Consider the following 23,896-nt stretch of genomic DNA (forward strand, 5'->3'; position numbering starts at 1 on the left):
AAGCAAACATTTAAGGACAATCAAAACTAGGATTTAACATCCACAAAGGTGGGTTATTGAAACATAATTTTTCTCTCTAAAATAACCCTCATTTCCAGAGATAGCCAAATCAAGACTAATTTGTTTACAAAACAAGTCCAATTTTAATAAACTTGGCCTAATTATTTACATAAGCCCAGCAAGAATAATGATCATATAGATCTTTTAGAATCTGCTTTGCTGGAACTTTTATAAGGAATCTCTAGGTTGAACTTTTAGTAGCCTGTGCAGGCCAGAAGCCAAGCCAACTACTTGCCATCAGACATGCCTGCCATACCTGTAGATTTGGGCGGATTCCTCTTCATGAGGTCCCCAGTATATCCTGAGGTTCCTGCACCTACCAGGAAGTGATACTTTTTTTTTTTTTTTTTTGATGTAGTGTTCCATGATTCACTGTTTGCGTATAACACCCAGTGCTCCATGCAGAACATGCCCTCTTTAATACCAATCACCAGACTAACCCATCCTCCCACCCCCCCTAGGAAGTAATATTCTATACTCACCTGGTGAGGCTGCAGGGAACTCTGTAAGCAAGGTATCAGGCCAACATTTCCAAGGGGCTTTATGGCTCCATGTTTCATAAAGTCAGCCTTAGTTCCTCAAAGCTGTTTGGTCATATCTGAGTCTATGCATGTCTCTCTCAAATATGACATTCCAGTCAAAGCCTTGATAAAATAACTAATGTTTCCAATGGTGTCCTGTTACAAGGAGAACAGAAATAATAAAAATTTTAAAGTATTTAACTTTTTTGTCTACCTGAACCCTCCAAAATTCAAAAGGTCTCAATAAGTATTCTTTCTTCCTTAACAATCATAGTCATTTATATAAGTTTAATAACAATCTGTTCTTGTAACAGGCTACGTTTACTTCTATTACATTTTTCTGAAGGGTTTATTTAAATAAAGAATTTGCATCTTTACAATCAATATACATGACAACTCTAGAAAATAATTTTAATTTATGGCAACAAATTTCTGTCAGATCTAGTGATAGAAGCACATTTGAAGTTTGGGGCAAATTTCAGGCCTTACTGTCAATAATTAAAAATAAGTTTGAATAGAATATATCTTCTAAGAATCATGCTGAACTCTATGTATAGCTCCACTTATACATGTTTACACAAATTTTAACACTCATTTAGTATTGTAAATACCGATATTCTATGGATGTTTTGTATATTGCAGTTTTGTTATTCATCAAAATAGCTATCATTGATTGGTACAGTCTTACCATATCAAGGAATAAATTAAGATATATCATTTCCTCTAAGATTACATTGTTTACTAATCACAGGAATGGATTGAAGCAGTGACCCACACAGAGCAATAGATGTGGATGAAACCAAGTTCTGTAGGTCCTTTTATTACAGGACCCTGAGTCAGGCTGAAAAATGTCCATTTGTGAGCAGAACTGGTGGGGAGTCATTCCTATCAGGAATCTCCCAGCCCTGAACAAGGGTGAATAACAAAATATTATTAATTCTAGTTATAGTCTTGTGGCTGTAAATTTAATTTCTTTTACACTAACCTTTTAATGCCATGTATGTAATTTTGTTTTCTCTTATGCATATCCTGGTGAATCTAAGAATAGCCTGCTTGACCATACATAAAGAGACATAATATCTCTTTGGTTCAGAGTATTAAATGTACATCTGATAAATATTTTTATGTGTTATGAGTAAAATATGGTATTTTAATAAACTGCATAGACTATTGTATTTCTTTTTATGTAGATATCATGACACTTATCATTAAACTACAAAGAATGTTATAGTCATACTTTACAATTAAGTAAAATATAACTGAGAACCTCTAATGGTGATAAAGAACTGGTTTACACTTCTGATGATTTGATGGGACTTATTCCCATATAAAACAGGTTAAGGAGCAGTGTTTTGCAGAAGATACCAGAAGCATATGTTCAGCCTTGATTTCTTATTTTCCCAGTGCTTATTGCTCACAGTGAAGATATAGCATGGATAAAATCCTACTGTTGCTCATGAAAACATAGTACCTACTGAAAATAGGTTGATAAATTGTAGTTCTCACTTCCTTTTTTCATTTTTTGGTATATTTTGTCTGTAATAATGAGGCCACTAGGGGTCAGTAACGATCCAACATCACAGTGCCACTTGCCAACTCTGGTCTTATTACCCAATTTTTGTGTCTTTGATTTCTCTGATTCATTATCTTTGTATCTTACTTCCCATTTTGTAAGGGGGATACACTGTTGAAAATATTTTTGTGCCTTTGTGTTACCATATTATTTTATGTAACTTTTAGAGCAGTTTTCTGTGAACAGTTTCCCTATTTTATGTAGGGAGCATAGAGTAGTAATAAAAAGCATTTGAGCTTTGAGTCTAGATTCATTCTACTACTTATTAACTAATTATTAACAATTTTCTGTTATTTTCTTTTGAAGATAATTTTCATCACCTATACAATTAAAAAGTAAAATGTCAAAAATTGTATGGATTAAATGAAACACTGTGAAAATGCCTAGCATAAGAAAAAAACCCAATAAATATTAAATTTACCCTTTTACCTAACTACTCTCTATTTAGGAGAGGAGGAAACTTAGTACACAGATTAAAGTGTTATCAGCTTGGTTTTGAATAGGAGATCCTTTGTTCATCTTTCCTACGTAATAGTAAATAGTTTACATTTTGATTCTCCAGACTCTTTCTCTGGATTTAAAAAGAGGTAAAAACCTAATTCGCAAATTAGGTAGCAGTAGATACAGGAGACTAGTCCATGCCTGTAGCTAAAGGTTTTTATGTAAATTTAACTGTGAAAGATATTCTGAATTTATATTTCTTCATTTTGATTCCAGAATTCTGAATTTCCTAGCATGATAAACAAGAAAGCCTCTGATTGATTTTGGACCAATTTAATCTTATTATTTTAAGGTTAAAAAATGTTGAGTAAAATATTAAATGACATATTTTGTGCCATGATTCCATTCTCTTTTGGAAGGATTTTCAATAATTACATACATATTATAACCCAAAGACAAGAACCCCTGAGTAGACCATGAAGTATTTTTTAAAACCACCAAAGAATGTACAGAAACGATTGCAGAGGTGTAAGTTGTTTTCTAGCTCTGAAACTTTCAAATGAGATATTTCTAAAAAAATCTTCCTAAAAGACTAATCTCAATTTATCACTTTACCTGTATGGGAAAAGCTAATGCTTCCAAGGTCTTAAAATAAGACTTTTATAAACTTATGCATATGGGTATTCCAATGAAAGATAGAGGACTGAGCACATACTTAGTTTCATCCCCTTCTCAAATCTTACTAACAGTAAAAGGGGGCTTTTGTTTAAAGACATTGTCCTACAAGGGCAAAAAAAAAAATGGAAGTGACAAAAATGGCAACGAAATTTTGGAAGCTGGATGTCTGATGAATGTTGAATGACTTAACAGACCTGAGAATGGTGAATTCTAAACTAGCACTGAGGAAAGCTGGAAAGCATCCCACTTTACAATGCAGATACCCTCAAAGGCTCAGATATTGATGGGAAGTGGAAAGAAGGGTGAGGTGGGGCTGAAAAGAGAGACAGTTATACTTTCTTGCCCCCCAAAAAGATTGAAGGTTTATTCTTGCAGAGAGTTAAACAGAGTATCTCTTGACTAGGGTATACCAAGCACAACTGTGTGTGGCAGTGCTGATCTGAAAATGAGGAATAACTGAAAGTTTTATACCAAATAGTATAATCCTCTTCTGCCTTCTCCTACTTCTCCAAGAAGACACTGGCAGTAGGTAGGATATAGAAACTCATCTTTAAGAAATCAGACCAGTGAGAGAAAAGACCTAAAGGTATTAACCTCAAAGATTCCCAAGAAAATGGTGTAGCTAGCTACACTAGAATAAAGACCACATTTGACAAGCCTCACACACATATTGAAATTTCAGTCAGCTTTATAATGTTCATTCATACTTATGAGAAGATGGCAAAGGATCACCAGGCATTTGAGGACCAAAACATTATAAATTATGGAACATCAACAAACCAAAAAAGCAGGTTAGAGGAAGTAGAATATTTAAGGGAAAACATTTCAAGAAACTATTGGAGTATCCTCAAAGAGATAAGAAAAGGTATTATTTTCATGAATATGACCAGGGATGCTACTTGAAAAGGACCAAAGGGGAAAAAAAAAAAGTTCTTGGAAAATAATAGAACAGAAGAAATGGAAAACTCAATAAAAAGAAGATAAAATAGAAGCATTCTCTCAGAAAGTAGAGCAAAAAGATAAAGATTGGAAAGAAAAGAAAGTAGGAGGCCCGATACCCAAATAACAGGAATTTTAGAATGAGCAAAGAGAGAAAATAGAGGGGAAAAAATTTATCAAATAAGTCACCAAATGGTATTTTCCAAAACTGATGAGTTTTTAGTTGAAAGGCCTCTTGAGACCCCAGTGCAGCAAATGAAAATATTACCACAACAAGGCTCACTATTACTTAATTTCAACACTGAAGACAATGGAAGATTCTACAAGCTTCCTGGGAAGAAAGTAAAGTTTCATGTAAAGGATAAGGAAGCAGAAATGCGCATCAGACTTCTAAACATCAACATTTGGAAGCTGTTAATTGGGCAATGCCTGGAAAAGTCCAAGGAGAAAATAATGAAACTATATGCTCAGTCAGTATCAGTGTATTGTGACTGTAGAATTAAGACATCTTCAGCCATTCACAGTCTCAAGAATGTACTTTCTATACCTTTTACTAAAGTAGCCATTGAGAGGTATACTCTTCAAAGACAAAGGAATAAACCAAGGGGAGAAAATAAGAGACCACAAAAGAGGAAAACCAGTATAAGAGCGTTTGGGAAGGATCCTCAGGATGATAATGAGAGATAATGAAATCCTAGAATGATAATGAAAGATCTCTTATGAAGATAGCTGGGCAAGCATAGAGAATAGCTGGTCCAGATTAGAGAGTTTTAGAAGACTAAGGGAGAATTCTTCAAGAAAGTGAAATTCATAGGCTATGTAATGTGCTTCGTAATGATAAAGGTTTAAACAGTGTGGGAGTAATGGGAATGAATTAGTGTTAAGTACCTTAAAAAACTAAGCAGACAGGCAGGATTGGAGAATGAGGCCCACTTATTAAAACAGGGAAAACAAAATGTAGAAGAAAGGAATAGCGGGGAGGGGGATACAACCTGTCTCAGATGTGAATAGCATGTACGTAGTCATCATATTGATGACTAGATTACTATGGTAGAAGAATGGGAGTGCTGGAAGCATAATGAGGCTTGCAGGGCAGCAGCGTAGAGTGTGTGAGAACTGAAGCCTCATATTACATTGAAGGAACTGATATTTCAAAAAGTAATGATAAAAGTATATTATTTAGAGATACAGAGGTAAATCTCCTAAGGGGTTAGAAGTGGTTGCCTATAGGGCGCCTGGGTGGCTCAGTTGGTTAAGCGACTGCCTTCGGCTCAGGTCATGATCCTGGAGTCCCGGGATCGAGTCCCGCATCGGGCTCCCTGCTCGGCAGGGAGTCTGCTTCTCCCTCTGACCCTCCCCCCTCTCGTGTGCTCTCTCTCTCTCTCTCTCTCTCTCTCTCTCACTCTCTCAAATAAATGAATAAATAAAATCTTAAAAAAAAAAAAAAAAAAAAAAAAAAAAAAGAAGTGGTTGCCTATAAAAGGAGAAAGAGGACCTGAGCCAAGGGACTATTTTTCATACAAACTTTGGAGAACTAATTGACTCTTAACTGTGTGCATGTACAATGACAGAAATAAAAACTACAGTGTGTGCTTTAAACAAACAAAAAAACACAGATGTGTGCATAGGCTTCTATAGTGTTTTTATAGATTTTTCTTGGATTACTTTAGAAAATGGATTTTGCCTGTGGGGACTGATAATTTTTTGTTTGGTTTTTGTTATCAGATCAGATCCAGGCTGTGAAGACATGAGAAGATAGTATTTGGAAACCTCAACAATTTTCAGTTCAAGGAATGTATCTTAAGGCAAACTGAATACTTCAAATTTTTTAAAAGATGTTTGTGCATCTAAGAATGCTAAGACTTTATAATCTTCTGCTTGCATTTATGGATTCTGAATGAACTTTTTAAGAACATAGGACTTCAGGTATGCTAATCTGACCATTAATTATATTAAAACTAAATCTTTCCTCAGAAGGGCTCCTTCCCCCAGAATTATCAACTTCTTGGTAAAAGTCTACATTTGATTGTAATTAGAATGTTTAAAGTCAGATTTATAAGCCATCTCAATATCTCATCATGATTTATAATATCTTTAATGCATTTTATTTTTTAAATTGTCTTCTAAAATTTAGTTTTATGATATGACTTTGCAGTATGATTGTGCTTGGAAAAAGAACTTTAAATATTTATAAGGGACCATGGGTAATTAATATATACATAAAATTTTTACTATTTGTCACTATCAATAAAACATAATATGCAGTGTACCAACTAGTGTACTTTGTTTACGCTGAAAAGAATAACACTGTGTTGTCGTAATATTTAGTGTTTTACTGTCAAGCATTTGTAAATTATCTGAGACTGAATTAAGCTGAATTTATTTATCCAGTGAATGTGTATTGAACCTCTCTGTACCTACACTAGTCTGGCATTGTCCTAGGCACTGGTGATACAAGGTAAATAAGTAAGATATATTCTTTATCCTTAGAGAACTTAAAAATTAATGAGGGTGATTTTGAGAACGTTTTCATACACAGTATCAATTTTATTTCATTGGCTGAATGAATATCTTGAATTTTAAGATTAAGATGTATAGAAGTGAATTAATCTGATTCTTCAATAATTATTTTAACTGACTTCTTGTTTCTTTAAAATGTGTCTTTGTTAAAATAGATTGTGACTCACCAAACTATGTCTTTCCTGAGCATAAACTGCTACAAAAATGTTCTTTAGAATTTTAGACACATCTCAGCATCTACTCTATGCAAATTGTGTTAGTTCTCAAAACTTAGAGACCAGTTATCATTGTGAACTCTGAGTAGAAGCTTTCATTTTAAATTAACCACTGGAAAACAGTATATAGAGCAATGGTGTCAATCCTGAAAAACATTGGATATAAAGAACAACTGTAATATACAATGTGTAAAACATCTTAAATGTCCTTAGCTGTGAAAATGATAAAAACAGGAGGCAAGAGGTGCCTGCGTGGCTCATCGGTTGATCATCTGCCTTCGGCTTGGTCATAGTCCCAGGGTCCTGGCATGGAGCCCCCTGTCCTTCTCCCTCTCCTCCCCACTTGTGCTCTCGCTATCTCTTTCTCTCTCTCAAATAAATAAAATCTTAAAAAAAAAAAAAAAAAAAAAACAGGAGGCAAAAGGTAAGTAATACTAGGTGTGTTATCATAACTGGTACTGCTGTATGTGTCATAGAGATTTGAATAAAATCATTTTAGGGGTGCCTGGGTGGCTCAGTCATTAAGCATCTGCCTTCAGCTCAGGTCATAGTCCCAGGGTCCTGGGATCAAACCCTGCATTGGGCTCCCTGCTCAGCAGAAGCCTACTTCTCCCTCCCCTACTCCCCCTGCTTGTGTTCCCTCTCTCGCTGTGTCTCACTGTCAAATAAATAAATAAAATCTTTAAAAAAAATAAATAAATAAAATCATTTTAAAACTATAATAAAGTTTTGTAATTCAGTTTCTCTTAGTCCAAAAATCCCAGTGGTTTAGAACTTAGCAAATCAAAAGTTATCCAGAATATTCCAATAGTCCAGCATTTTAGCTAGCTTGCAAGCCTCTCATAAATTGTTTTGATGAGGATACAAAGTGAGAGTCTCATTAATCTAGACTTGCCTTAAATATAAAAAGGACATGAAAACACTGTAATTTAACAAAATACTTATATGTTGTAGTTTAGGAGGATAGGAGAATAGTTTAGGAGGATGGAAAAAGGGTGTATTAGAATTCAAATCCTTATCCACCAGAACTATTATAATAACAATAACAGTAATAATAGCTATCACTATATGAACACTGTATTTTGGGGCTAGATACTATTACACATACTGGATTTTGCATTCTTTGTCACAATGACCTTGTGTGGTAGGTAGGTTTTATTATTTGTTTTATAGACAAGGAAACAGAGACCTAAAGAAGTTACTTGCTAAATGTCACTAGTAAATGCTGGTGTTGGGATTTAGAACCAAACCATCTGTTTAAGATAGATGAATTCAAGAGACAGGAGTATTAACAGATAGTGGAAATATAGAGCTATCTGCCACAAGGATAGCTAAAAGGATTGAAAAAGTTCTCATTGTGGTGGGAGACCAGGACGGGGTGGGAAAGTCAGAGAAGAGTGACTACTGTTTTGTTTTGTTTTTAATTTTTTCTTGTTTTAAGTCTCTAAACACTTCAGATTTTCAACTCGGGGTATATATAACTAATAAAAATACTTCTTAAAACTATGCTGATACTGAGTTAATTGGTATTCCACAAACTACAGTAACTCACACCTATGCAAATATTTAGAAGAAAAGTACTGACTTTTTCCTCAGTTTCCATTATCTCCATATCTATAAACATCTATTCTACTCTACATTTTCATGTGAAGATTATATAGAAGCACATTGGGCTACAGGATGCCATAAAAGTGTGAATAAGCTGAGATTATTGCATTTGTGTTTAACATAGTATACAATTAAAATTTATTGCATTAAAACTCAAGTGTTTTTTCATGTTTATATATCACTCTGTTACAAAGTGTAATTCATTAAGCTCTATATTTCAATATAAACACTTCATAAAATGTTCAAAACTTATCTTATTGTATGTATTGCATTTAAATATTTATATGTGGCCCTATTCAGCCTTTGCCTTGTAAATCACAAAAGAGCTGAGTTTTATATATTTGTTTTTCATTTATAGGTTGTCTGCTAAAAATTGTGAATGATTTCTTGATTGCTCAAATTATTTTTTTCTTTGGAATTCTTAGCATAACACGTTGTGATTTCCATAAATATATGCAATTACTCGAGAATACTTAAGGCAAATACATCCTATGTGTAACTCTGGTACATTAAAATGCTGTAGCATTTTAACTATGCATATTTTCTGCTTTCTGATTATTCTCTTACTTCTTAGTTTAAAAAATAAAACAGATTAAATGTTCACTTAAATAGATTTAAAATAGGTTTGTCCGTTTCTTTGGCTGCAGAGAAATACTGTAATAATAGAAAATTGGTTATTGTGTTTAATTGAATGTTTCAAGTAACTTAGTTATGATATTTTCATAGTGAATCTTTCTCACTAAGGATGCTCCTGCTGGGATTTGCAAGGGACTGCCTCAGGACCATTACTGACTCTTCCTTCTGATCACTCAATTTTAATGCCACACTTGGAGTTTCATCAGCGTACAATGCTAAACCTTTTCTGGTGATTTAGAATAAACCAAGAGGGACAAATTAAATCCTTCTCCAAATTTGAAGTCACCAAGTAATGCTACATACAAGTCATAAAGGAATAGTAGGTATTTTGAAATCAAAATTTGGTTAAATACGTAGTAGTAATAATAAACATTTTTTTAAAGTACTTTTTTTTTTTTTTTAAAGATTTTATTTACTTGAGAGAGAGAAAGCACAGAGGGAGAGTGTGAGGGAGAAGCAGGCTCCCTGTCGAGCAGAGAGCCCAATGCGGGACTCCATCCCAGGACCCGGGATCATGACCTAAGCTGAAGGCAGACGCCCAACCGACTGAGCCACCCAGGCACCCCAATAATAAACATTTTTATAGCTTTTACTATGTGCCAGGAACTTTCCAAGCACTTTACATGTATTAATTCATTTAATCCTCTTGACAACCCTATGAAATAGATGTTATTATCTCTGTTATATAGATCAGGTGTCAGCAAACTACCAGTCTGGTTCTGTATGGCCCTTGAGCTAATAATTTTATATTTTTAAAGGATTAATTAAGAAAAAAAGAAGGAGCGACAGATACTGTAATGTGATTCACAATGCATAAAATTATTTACACTCTGAGGCTTTACATAAAAATGGTCAACCCCTGTTATAGTGCAATAGGGGACCCTGGATTTTGAGCCTAGACAATCTGTTTCCAGAATCTATGTTCTTAACCTCTATGAGGTTTGTCAAAAAGCTGAAGATTTTCTAAAATGGAATAGAACAATTTGAAATTACTTCTTTCTTAAATAATTATGTGAAGTATGAAAAATAGATTCAAATGCCTAAAAAGTAATGCTCTTTGAAATCTTTTTTTCTCCCCTGGTAAGATTGATGTCCTGGCCTTCTAAAGTCTTTCCTTCCTTTTCTTTAAATGAGTAGCAACACATTGGGAAGATTCTGAAACATCAGACATGTTAATATTTTAAAGATTGATTTATTAGAGCAAGTGCACGCGTGGTGGGGGAGGGGCAAAGGGAAAGGGAGAGAGTCCTAAGTGGACTCCATGCTGAGTCGCCATTCTGAGATCACGACCTGAGCCAAAACCAAGAGTCATACACTTAACCACTTAACCCACTGAGCCAGCCAGGCACCCGTGGACATGTTAATATTTTAAAGTATAACCACACACAAAGTTATCCCAAGCATGTGGCTTGACCTTCCAGATTTCCCAATGACTTTTATCAGCATTTTGACGTCAATGATAACTAGTGTTGATAATCTTGAAATATATATGGTAAAATGTGGAAACATTTATGATTCAATTTGTGGATATGCATTTTTTTAAAGATTTATTTATTTTTAGAGAGAGCACAAGTCAGTGGAGGAGCAGAGGGAGAGAGAGAATCTCAAGCCGACTCCCCGCCAAGCGGGGAGCCCCATGTGGGGCTCGATCCCATGACCCATGAAATCATGACCTGAGCTGAAGTCAAGAGTTGGACACTTAACCGACCGAGCCACCCAGGCACCCCGTGGATAGGCATTTTAAGTTAAGTGACCACAAGTAACAACTATAGCTAAAAATATTTTCTTAATTACAAACTTCATGGTTATGCCTGCATCTTCTAAGTTTTTGCCATGTGACTAGTAAACACAGCATATATCCATCCATAAAGGATGAGATCTCAACTTAGTCTCTCTTTCTCTCATTCTCTTTTGGAAAAGTTTATAAATTATTCCAAATATTCTATGAAATACCTTAATGTAGTAAACTATTACTGAAATAGGTTTATGCTTCTTCCAATTAAATGTAATCATTACTTTTGGCAGTTAAAGCCAATTTCACATTCAAGCTCTATCTTAGCCTAGTGTACTGTGTGTGTGTGTGTGTGAGCATGTGCACACATGTTCACACTTCTCTCACCCCAGTGATCATTAACTTTTCTCCTTGGGCTTTCTCGGGCAGATTCATAGATCTATCTTGCAAATATGTTATTCTTACCATGTTTTAGGTTTTTTTTTAATTTTGTTATTTGTTTTTATAACTTTTAAATGTGATATATCAATTCTTGTCATTTCTGGAAACCTTACTGTTTATTTGATAGAGTTTTAATCTATTTTTAGATGCTGGATTATTAATGTCTTAAATACTATCTGCTAATTCAGTAAGTTTATACATTCACAAAATATAACTTATCCTTTTTACATTGTAAAACCCCTATACTATGAATAATTTTATTTCATTTATGCATAGCAGGACAAGATTTTTTAAGAACAAAATTAAAAAAATTTTCAAAACCCTATGTCACCATGGGATCTTGTTAATGTTAAAAATTAGTTTTTCTGTTATGAAATACTGTATCTGAAACAGGACTAGTTCTTAAATGTCAGTGATATGTTTCCTGATTAAAAGGGGATATTGGTCTCTATAAAAGCAAGAAGCAATGCTTTTCTGCTAATTAGATCTTCAGATATAACAAGCAGAGATATTCAGTACTCAACACAGAACTTTTCTATATGGGAAATGAATATAAACTTAAGAAATAGACTATAGTTCTTTCTTAAAAGAGTTTAGAACAAGCCTGAGGCTTCCACTCAATAGTAAGTAGGCATTTTCGTAGTCTTTCTATGAATAGGGCCCTACATAAAATAGCATTCAAACAGCAACTATGGTTAGGAACCCTGCAATTGTATGTCCTTTTAATGTATCAGCAGAATTACTAGCACTGCAAAGAAGACCTTATTTAGGTTGAAAGGTTATACACTACCCTGTGCTTAACTTAATTACATCCTTATTTTTATTAGATTTATTTCAATATCAGTCTTATGTATTCTACCTCCCAGAAACAAACTGAAAAAGAGTAGCTACATACTAAGGTCACTTTACAACAAAATGAAAAATTGTAATGAGAGTGTCTTATTCTAAGGAAACCTTGAGATTATTCATTTAATTTATTTTTTTTCATCTTTTTTCTTTAGCCCTACTTCAAATTGTTTTTCAAAAGACCTAAATTAATATCAGTATATATGCATTTACTGAGATAATCCTGTAATCAACTGCAAGCAGAAAAATGTAATAGTGTAACTACAAGTATAAATTCTAATTATAAAGAAAGAACCCAAATCCTTTTCTGCCTTCTTACAGAGAATAGTATGGAGTCGGAGGGGGCAGTGGTGCCCTGGATAAAAGTCTGATCTGGGCCAACTTTCAGAAAAGTGATTTCAGATTGCTTCCAAATCTGTGTAGACATCAATGAATAGATGGCTAATAGTATAGTTGCTTGTTCCTAGTAAGCCCAGGGCACAGCCTGGAAGCCGGATAGTGAACACATTAAGGATTGATGGGGTCTGCATAATAATGTAAGGTTCTTTACAGCCTATATTATATTTAGAAAAATGATTTTGTTTTCCCCAAAACAAAATCATTTGACTTTGGCTCTATTTATTTTAGGGAGATGTGCATGAGCTTCGTTTGGAAGGGCAACAATTATGTTTTGAATGTTTGAATCTCTTACTATAATCCTTTATTGAGGAAGCTGATACATTTCTTTTTTGTACATCTTGGTCACTCCTGTTTTGAATATCCACTTACCATCCAAGATCCTATTCTCTGCTGATTTCTATCTTAAACGTTTTCTAAACAGATGTATCAGTTCCTAGGGTTCCCTATGGAAAGTCTTAACATATTCTATTAAATTGAACCATATGACATTGCCATTTTGTAGGCCCAAAGAAGCTGAATGATAGCACTTTCATGTGGTTCAGTTGAGATCACCTGGAAACTTCCAGATGGCTAATTTCTTCAATAAGGGCCAAAGAAATTCACTGGGAATAACTAGGTAACCAGAGCCTAGCCTCACCCAAAAAGAACCGATGGTGAAAAATATGACAAATTCTTTGTAGTTTCATACCTAAAACTAAACAAGTGATTATGACAGATTTCTTTCTTTTTTTTTTTTTTTAAGAATTTTATTTGAGAGCGAGCGAGAGAGAACACGAGTAGGGGAGAGGGGCAAGGGGGGAGAGAGAAACAGACTCCTTACTGAGTGGGGGGCCCGACTCGGGGCTCAATCCCAGGACTCTGGGATCACGACCTGAGCTGAAGGCAGATGCTTAACTAACTGAGCCACCCAGGTACTGCAGTCTGACAGATATCTTTACTTTTTTAAGGTATTGTTTTAGACGAGTTTTATAAGCCATTTCAGATTCTCTCAGGCTCACTCTTATTAATGCCGCTGCTTGTAGGTTCCAGTCATCATATGTAGGTACAACTTGACAGTGCCCTACATCCCTCATTTCCTGATTTAGAGCTTCCTGTTTTTGCTTCCACGCCCTCACCACCACCGTTCCAAAACATACCTAACCCAGCAGGGGAACCTTTGGCCAGTGGGAGAAAGGAGCCAGTGAATAAACTCTTCCATCTTTCTATATTTCCCATTCATCACAGACAATCTTGGGACACTATATATAGCTTCTGGGATGATTCCTCTGAATCTAACAATTAGTCACACTTAGTGGTCCGCTCAGTAACACCTCAGATTGTCTCTCTTATCCTGCTTCATTCTCCTTTTTCCATAACTTTACTTCCTAACAAAGTAACAGCCCAGTGTTCCTCTGCCTCAACAATGCTTTCTGAGGAACCCAAGTTATATCCAATACTGTTCTCAAATTTTGATCAGAGTCACCTTTGGTAAAATACATGCACTGAAGTTTGAGAAGCACTACCCTGCGATTTTTTTTTTTTCACTTTTAAAATAGACTTTATTTTTAGAGCAGATTTAAGTTCACAGCAAACTGAGTAGAAAAATCAGAGATTTCTCAAATACTCCTACTCCCATCTCCAGAGTCTCCTCCACTATCCACATCCCAAAGTCCTAGGATTTTGAAGAACATAAAAGCCACCCACAAGTAAGCATAGTGATAGGTGATCAAAAGCGACCTTGGAAGGGAACGCCTGGGTGGCTCAGTCAGTTGAGCATCCAACTCTTGATTTCAGCTGAGGTCGTGAGATCGAGCCCTGAGTGGGGCTCCATGCTCAGCGGGGAGTCTGCTTGAGATTCTCTCTCATTCTCCCTCTGCCCCTAACCCTGCTCACGAGGGCTCACTCTCTCTCTCCCTCTCTAAAACAAATAAATACATCTTTAAAAAAAAAAAATTACCTTGGAAGTTCTAGTTCTGGGTAAGTTGGAGTAAGCACACTCCACCCTATCCCCCCTCTGAATGAAATGGTAAAACCTGCATAGACCAGCTATTTGAATGCATGGGCAACTAGCAACAACTTGAGGACTGAGAAATAAATAGTAGCGGGAAGATTGAAGAAGACCAGAATTTAATGTGCCATCAGGTAGCAGTGACTATGCCCATTTTTTTTTTCCTACGGTGTCCCCACTACCTGGGCTTAAAGCTGCTTAAAACCCAGAACTGAGCTTCTGTGCAGACAGAGCTCCAGGAGAAATTCCAGCTCAAAGAGTGGGAAAGGAGTTTGCTAATGATCAGCAAAAGTTAAGAAAATACTGAGTTCTTTTCTACCCTTTGTTGTGCATGAACCCCCAAACAATCTCAAGTACTTAACAGCAACAATAGCAACAGTGGCAGTGGGAAACTCACAGCAAAGTTAGTTTGGTGAATTCTGAAGAGGAGAAACCGCCCTCTACAGTCAGAGTCCTTATGGTCCTAAGAAGTTGTGGCAAATGCTCATTCCTTTTGTTCTGTTTTCCCACCACTTGGCCCCAGACAAGGGCACATTCAAAGGAAGAGCATGGCAGAGTAAGGTACATAAAGCACCAGCTTTCTAGCTGGCAGATCAAAAAAGGGAGCCCCAGAGAACTGGAACCAGTTCCTGGTTTCATTGATCTATTGTTTTTTTAGTTTCTATATTATTTATTTCTGCTCTAATCTCTATTATTCCCTTATTTCTACTCATTTTAGGTTTTGTTTGTTCTTTGTCTAGCTCCTTTAGGAGCAAGGTTAGGTTGTTGATTTCGCATTTTTCTAGTTTCTTGAGATAGGCCTTATTCTATAAACTTCCCTCTTAGAACTGCTTTTGCAGCGTGCTTGGGTGGCGCAGTCAGTTAAGCGTCCCACTCTTGATTTCGGCTCAGGTCATGATCTTGGTAATGAGATCAAGCCCTGCGTCAAGCTCTGTGCCCGGTGTGGAACCTGCTTAAGATTCTCTCTCTCTCTCTCTTTCTCTGTCCCCCCACCCAACCTGCTAACCCTCTCGCTAAAACAACAACAATAGCAACAACAAAAAACTGGTTTTGCTGCATCCCAGAATTTGGGCCATTGTGTTTTCATTTTCATTTGTTTCCGTGTACTATTTTTTTTCTTCTTTTATTTCCTGGTTGACCCATTCATTGTTCAGTAACATGTTATTTAACCTCCATGTATTTGTGGTCTTTCCAGATTTTTCCTGGGTATTGACTTCTAGTTTTATAGCGTGTGGTCAGAAAAGATGCATGGTAGGACTTTGATCTTCTTGAATTTGTGAGGCTGGTTTTGTGGGCTAATACGTGATCTATTCGGGGGGAATTTCCATGTGCACTTGAAAAGAATGCATATTTTGCTGTTTTAGGCTGGAATATTCTGAATATATCTGTTAAATTCATCTGTTCCTGTGTGTCATTCAAAGCCATTGTTTCCTTGTTGATTTTCTATTTAGATGATCTGTCCATTGATGTAAGTGGGGTATTAAAGGTAAAGAAGGAAGTAAATGTAAAGAAGAAGAAAAACTTTTTACTATTTGCAGATGACATGATACTGCATATAGAAAACCCAAAAGATTCCGCCAAAAATCTGCTGGAACTGGTAACCAAATTCAGTAAAGTTGCAGGATACAAAATCAATGTACAGAAATCTGTTGCATTTCTATACACCAATAATGAAGTAGCAGAAAGAGAAATTAATAAAACAATCCCATTTACAATTGTACCAAAAATAATAAGATACCTAGGAATAAACCTAACCAAAGAGGTAAAAGACCTGTACTCTGAAAACTTAAAACACCGATGAAAGAAATGGAAGATGACACAAAGAAATGGAAAGGTATCCCATGCTCATGGATTGAAAGAACAAATATTGTTCTATACTATCCAAAGCAATCTACACATTTAATGCAATCCCTATCAAAATACCAACAGCATTTTTCACAGAACTAGAACAAACAATTCTAAAATTTGTATGGAACCAGAAAAGACCCTGAATAGCCAAAACCATCTTGAAAAAAGAAAAGCAAAGCTGGAGGCATCACAATTCTGGACTTCAAGTTATATTACAAAAGTGTAGTAATCAGAATAATATGCTACTGGCATAAAAATAGACACATAGATCAATGGAACAGAATAGAAAAATCAGAAATAAACCCACAACTGTATGGTAATTAATCTTCAACAAAGCAGGAAAAAATACACAATGGGAAAAAGTCTCTTCAACAAATGGTGGGGAAACTAGATAGCAACAAACAAAAGAAAGAAACTGGACCACTTTCTTACACCATACACAAAAATACATTCAAAATGGATTAAAGACCTAAAGGTGAGACCTGAAACCATTAAAATCCTAGGTAACTTCTTTGACATTAGCCATAGCAACTTTTTTCTAGATTTGTCTCCAGAGGCAAGGGAAACAAAAGCAAAAAAAACTGTTGGGACTAAATCAGAATGAAAAGCTTCTGCACAGTGAAGAAAACCATCAACAAAACTAAAAGGCAACCTATGAAATGGGAGAAAATATTTGCAAATGACATAAACAATAAAGCATTAGTATCCAAAATACATAAAGAACTTAACAACCTAAAACAAATAATCCAGTTAAAATATGGGCAGAAGACATGAACGGATATTTCTCCAAAGAAGACATACACATGACCAACAGACAATATGAGAAGATGCTCATCATCACTTACCATCAGGGAAATGCAAATAAAAATTACAATGAGATATCACCTCACACCTGTCAGAATAGCTAAAATCAACAACACAAGAAACAATTGGTGTTGGCGAGGATGTGGAGAAAAAGGATCCCTCTTACACTGTTGGTAGGGAATGCAAACTGGTACAGCCACTTGGAAAACGGTATGGAGTTCCCTCAAAAAGTTAAAAATAGAACTACCCTGCAATCCAGCAATGCACTACTGGGTATTTATCCAAAGAATACAAGAACACTAATTTGAAAGGATACGTGCACCCCTATGTTTATAATATCATTGTTTATAATAGCCAAGATATGGAAGCAGCCCAAGTGTCCATCAGTAAAGATGTGATGTGTGTGAATATATAATGGAATACTATTCAGCCATAGAAAAGAATAAAATCTTGCCATTTGCAATGACATGGATGGAGCCGGAGAATATAATGCTAGGTGAAATAAGTCAGTCAGAGAAAGACAAATACCATACAATTTCACCCATATGTGGAATTTAAGAAACAAACCAAATGAGCAAAGGGAAATACACAAATAAAAAAAAAAGACTTTTATTTATAGAGAACAAACTGATGGTTACCAGAGGGGAGGGGTGTAGGGGGTTGGGTTAAATAAGTGATAGGGATTAAGGAGCGCACTTATGATGAGCACTGGGTGATATATAAAACTGTTGAATCACTATATTGTACACCTGAAACTAATACAATACTGTATGTTAACTAGTTGGAATTAAAATAAAAACCTAAAAAGAATGAAGGAAAATGACAGAGGAAAGACTCCATGAATGTGAAGGTAGATTGATAGAAATGATCCAGTTTGAATAAAAAGAAAAAAAAAAAGATTGAATTAAAAAAATGAACAGAGCCTTATGGAACTGTAGGGCAACATCAAAAAGTCCACTGTCTTGTAAGTAGTATCCCCAGAAGTAGGAAAGAGTAAAGAGCATAAGAAGTATTTTAAGTAATAATAGCTAAAAACTTACCAAATTTGATGAAGGGCATAGCATACAGATTTCAGAAGTTCAGTTTGAAGGCATCCAGAGAAAATGACACATAATTTATAGGGAAACATCATTTCAAATGACTGCTGATTCCTCATCAGAAATCATTGAGGCTATTTTTAAAATGCTTTTTTAAAAAAATATCAACATTGGAATAATAATATTTCAGCAAAAATATCCTTTGAGAATAAAGACGAAATATACTCCCAGAATTATGGAAAGCAAAAGCATTTATTGCCACCAAACCTGCTCTAAAAGAATTACTAAAGGAAATTCTTTAAACAGAAGGAAAATGATACCAGAAGGAACCTTAACATCCTGTGTTCTTTAAAACATATTTGACAGTAAAAAAGTCTTATGGGGGTTTCAATTTATATAGATGTAATATATAATACAACTACAAAATAAAGGGGGAGAATACAGAGTCAAATATGTTTCTTTCTACATAATTCTTGAAATGAAAAAAGTATTTTTTCTAAGTGGACCGTGAAAAGTATGGTTGTTGTAATTGCTTTTAAAGATTTTTTTTATTATGTTCATCACCATACATTACATCATTAGTTTTTGATGTAGTGTTCCATGATTCATTGTTTGCGTATAACACCCAGTGCTCCATGCAGTACGTGCCCTCTTTAATACCCATCACCAGGCTAACCCATCCCTCCACCCCCCTTAAAGATTTTTTTTTTAAAGTAATCTCCACACCCAATGTGGGGCTCAAACTCACAATCCCAAGATCAAGAGCCACACATTTTATCAACTGAGCCAGTCAGGTGTCCCTGATTGTTGTAATATCTAAAGAAGGCACTAAAAAATTATATAAAGAAATAAAATCAAAAATATAATAAATAAGTTAAAATGAAATACTGAAATATGTTCAAATGATCCAAAAGAAAGCACAGAAGAGGAAGCATAATTCAGTCTCAACTTATTTTTAAAACAATGAAAAAGGGGCGCCTGCGTGGCTCAGTTGGTTACGCGACTGCCTTCCACTCAGGTCATGATCCTGGAGTCCCGGGATTGGGTCCCGCGTCGGGCTCCCTGCTTGTCAGGGAGTCTGCTTCTCCCTCTGACCCTCCCCCCGTCTCGTGCTCTCTGTCTTTCATTCTCTCTCTCTCAAATAAATAAAATCTTTAAAAAAAAAAAAAAACAATGAAAAAGATCCTATATTACTAGCCCAGTCCTCATGGTTAGAAGCTTAAGAATAGTTAAAAATAGTTAATCACTGAATAATATTTTTTTTTAATTAACACAGTATTAACCTTCACTAACATTCCAATTTTATTTCCTTATTATGCCCATCATGGATCTTGAACTCACAACCCTGAGATCAAGAGTCATATGTTCTACCAACTGAACCAGCCAGGTGCCTCCCTATTTTGAGGCTTTTAGTCTGAGAACAGGCCACAGACATAACTAAAATTCTGGGCTGCTAAGCCCCTGACAGAAAACTTGCCATATTTTTGCCCTGAAGAAAAGAGGACAGAGCATGGGACAACCAAAGCCACTGCAAAGTGAAGGGAAGAACATTCAGTAAAGGATAGATCCAGAAAATGGGAGTCTAAAATTCTAGGTATAAACATTCCCAAGTGTCTGGCTGAGTCCCAAACCAGGCACAAGCAAGGCAGACTCAAAGCAGGTTATACCTAGGGCTAAAATAATGAACTGAGATTTGATACACTGTCCACAATCAGCAAGGCTAAGTTTGCAGTGTGAGTTTAAACATCTTAATGTCTCTTTAAAATAAAAATGGAAATATATAGTAGAATTTGGAATTATATAATAAAATCCACAGTCTCTACAGCATGACATTCAAAATATCCAAGAGACAAAATGTCTGACAATCCAAATTTACTTGACATATGAAGAACCAGAAAACTATGACCAGAAAACCATTTTCCAAAGGAAAAGATAAGAGGTCAACACTGGGGTGACTCAAATGGAATGATCAGATGAGGACTTAAAGGCAGCTGTAGTAACTTATCTCAGTGGGGTAAAGGGAAAAATGCTTATAAATAGAAATTTTCAGCAGAAAAATAGAAAATATTAAAGAAAACTAAATGAAATTCTAGAACTGAAAAATATGTCTGACATTTAAAAATCACGGCATAGACTAACTGTAGAATAAAAATGACAGAGGAAATAATTAGCAAACTTGAAGATATAGATCAATAGAAATTTTCCCATCTGGAGAAGAGAGATAGAAATATGAAAAAAAAAGAACAGTCTCAGGATCCTGTGGGATAATATCAAAAGTATTTTTGCATATATGTAGTTGGGTCCCACAGGGAAAGGAAAGAGATTGGAGCAGAATACATTTTTAAAGAAATAATGGCTGAAAATTTCCCAAACTGAATGAAAGACATAATTTATAGATTAAGAAAGCTCAGCAAACCCCCAACAGAGTTAATACAAAACAAAACAAACAAACCCCCTAGGTACATCATAGCAAATTGTTGAAAACCAAAGAAAATTTCAGAAATATCCAGGGTCAGATGGAGGGAATCCACCTTATATACTAAGTGATATAAACTATTGGATTTCTTATCAGAAATGATCTATGCCAGAAGACTAGTACGATCTTTAAAGTGTTGAAAGGAAAGAAAAAAATTATCCAGAATAATAAGATAGAACACTAAGAAAAAATTTTACCAGCAGCTCTGCACTATCATAAGAAAGTTCTTCAGGCTGAAAGGAAATGATACTAAAGGGAAATTAATTTTCAGGAAACAATAAAAACAATGAAATGGCAAATATTTGGGTCAATATAAAAGGTTTTTGTTTTTTGCTTTAATGTCCTTAAAGTACATGTGGATGTCTAGAGCAAAAAGTGAGCATATTCTTACAGGGTTTATAATAGGTATATAATGACATACGGCAACTTCAGTGTAACTGATAGGGTGGATCACAAAGGATCTAAACAGTTGTAAAACTACATTGTACATGAAGTGATCGAATATCAATTCTAGTAGGCAGTGTAAATTAAAAATGTATATTATAATCCCTATAGCAACTATTTTTAAAATGTAAAGAGGTATGTTAAAATGCTAATAAATTAACATGGAATTCATCAACTGATCCAAGTAAACATCATCCATAATAGGACAAATGAAAATCATGTACCACCAGGAAGAACATAACGTTACTTTTGTGGTATTTTTGCCAAAAAACATAGCCTGAATTTAACCATAAGGGAACACCAGACAAGGATTTAACTGTAAGGAGACACCAAATATAGAGATGCCTCCATTACCCCTAACCAACAAAACCAAACAAACAAACAAAAAACTGGCCCTTAACATTTAAAGTGTCACAACCATGAAAGTCAAGAAGAGACTGAGGAACTTTTCCAGAATGAAGGAGACTACAGAGACATGACAAATGTGATATGTGATTCTGGACTGGATCACTTTGCCATGAAAGACATTAATCAGACAATTGGAAAAACATGAATGGGGTCTGAGGATAAGATGGTAGTACTTATTAACATTACTTTCTTGATTTTGAGGGTTATGTTTTGGTTATTTAGGATTTTAGGACAATGGTCATGTTTATTAAGTAATACATCAAATTATTTAGGGGTGATAGGACATTAGTTTGACAACATACTTTCAAATCGTTCATTAAATGAAAGAGGTTCTTTATACTATTGTAATTTTTCAATAAGTATGAAATAATTTCAAAATAAAAATTATGTGTAGATAAAAATAATTTTATATGAGATAGCAATATAAAGCAAATGGCATTCTCCATGAAAATAACCAGAACAGATGTGTAATTTATTTTCAGAAAAGAAAGTCTGAAATTGCTTCACTCATATAAAAATCGACTACCTGAATATATTGATAATTGCAACCATTATGGGAATATGGATATACTTATGAATTACAGAATTCTTGAAATTTACATATATAATATTAGAAAATACAGTACTGCTGCCAATTTTTAGGGGCAGGAACACTTTAACCATAATCATAAAGATGGGCCAAGTGACTTTCTGGATTTCACAATAGTAGTAACACCGACCTGACAACTTCTAGAGTGAATCCAAGGTAATAGCTATTAAGAAAGACAATTTAAATAAGAATGTCAAACTTGTCAAACTAGTTTTTGCATATACTTGATTTTGGTCCTAAATTAGGTATTTGGTTAGTAGTTAAGACTTCTCCTGCCTGAACTACTGGTCTGACCTGTCTTGGTCAATAATTGGCAGCTGTAAACTCACATTATGTAGGTCATGTTAGAATCAGTGTTAACAGTTTCTCTACCTGTATATTTCTCATACCTTATCTTTGTCATGTACTTTTAATTATGCAATTATTTTGAAGAATGTAGCAGAGTTCACTTAAAGGTATTTTCATCTTTGGTATGATAGTCCAAAGTCCTTGAATATTCTTATATTACACATAGTATTTGATGATTCACAATGTAGTAGCACCCATTTATTGCAATATTTTCTCACTAAATCAGACAGTATATATTAATTATATGTCTATTGTTGGCCCAGTATTTTGTGCACTGCTATGTGCTTTGATATTGCTTTTTTATCTAATATAGATTTTATCTAATTATAAATTTGATTATAAATTTATTAATTTTATCTAATACAGATTTCTAATATGAATATGTGTCAATAGGTGTTTTAACTGGTTGTAGTTGCAGGACTTTATGATCTATACTTCTGGAGCTGTGATTTGTGAAATCTATCCTGGACCCCAAGTATAACCTGCCCAAGTGATACAGTTAGGCACTTTTTTCTCCCTTTGCCCCTGTACATGTTTCCATTATCACATTGTCTTATAATTTGTAACTTTTGCTTAGTTCTGCTTCCTTCTCTGAGACTGAGCTTCTTGATGGTACATCAGTGTTATATTCCAATCACCAAATACAGGACCTGGAAGTATTCAGTAAGAGGTTATTGAGTGGGCAGAAGACTATAAAATAACTTTTTGTAAATGAGATATTATTTTTCTTTCATTTTTTAATATATATGTCTCCCACCAAATCTCCTAATCAAGTTTGAAGCACGTAACACTAGAGTAATGAATATTAGGTCTATGATCTTTAGATTCTATTTACAAATTTCAGAATTTTCCATTTTCTTGGTTTTTTGTTTTGTCTTTCCAAAATGTAGACTGATTAATAGATTTTTCAATAAATATGTAAATTTGTTTAAGTTCTCTGATACCTTCCTGACCAACTAAGGAGGAGTTTTGCCAACAAGTAGCTACTTGTTAAATTTTATTTAAAGATACATTTTTTTTCTAAGCTAGATTGTGTTTTATTTAAGCTATGCAGACCAAATATACCTACAGAATGTACTTAGCGGTAGGAAGAACTGGAATGAAAATGGCAGAATTTAAAATGAGTAAGTTGATTTCCGTTCCCCTCAGGCTGCATGTGATTGATAGTTTTATAGAGACAAATTCTATACTGTGGTGTGGTTAGCTACTTCATTTGATGATATACATGATTGATCATTTGAAGTGGAGTTCCTGTTGAACCAGATAGAAATGGAATCATCTTTTTTTTTTTTTTAATACCAATTGTGGGGTTCAAAAAACCATTTGTTCATTTAATTATTTGTCTT

The 23,896-nt window shown here is 34.8% G+C and overlaps 1 protein-coding gene across 1 annotated transcript in view; it reads left to right on the forward strand.

Annotated features, from left to right (window-relative positions):
* Window positions 1-6,807, forward strand: part of ARL6 (ADP ribosylation factor like GTPase 6) — a 41,510-nt gene extending 34,703 nt beyond the window's left edge. Inside the window, exon 9 of the mRNA XM_044913912.1 lies at window positions 5,938-6,807. Coding sequence (XP_044769847.1) covers window positions 5,938-5,971 — 34 coding nt within the window. The 3' untranslated portion in view covers window positions 5,972-6,807. The remainder of the gene's footprint in view (window positions 1-5,937) is intronic.
* The last annotated feature ends 17,089 nt before the right edge of the window (window positions 6,808-23,896 follow it).

Source organism: Neomonachus schauinslandi, chromosome 1, assembly GCF_002201575.2.
Source record: "Neomonachus schauinslandi chromosome 1, ASM220157v2, whole genome shotgun sequence".
Lineage (NCBI taxonomy): Eukaryota > Metazoa > Chordata > Mammalia > Carnivora > Phocidae > Neomonachus > Neomonachus schauinslandi.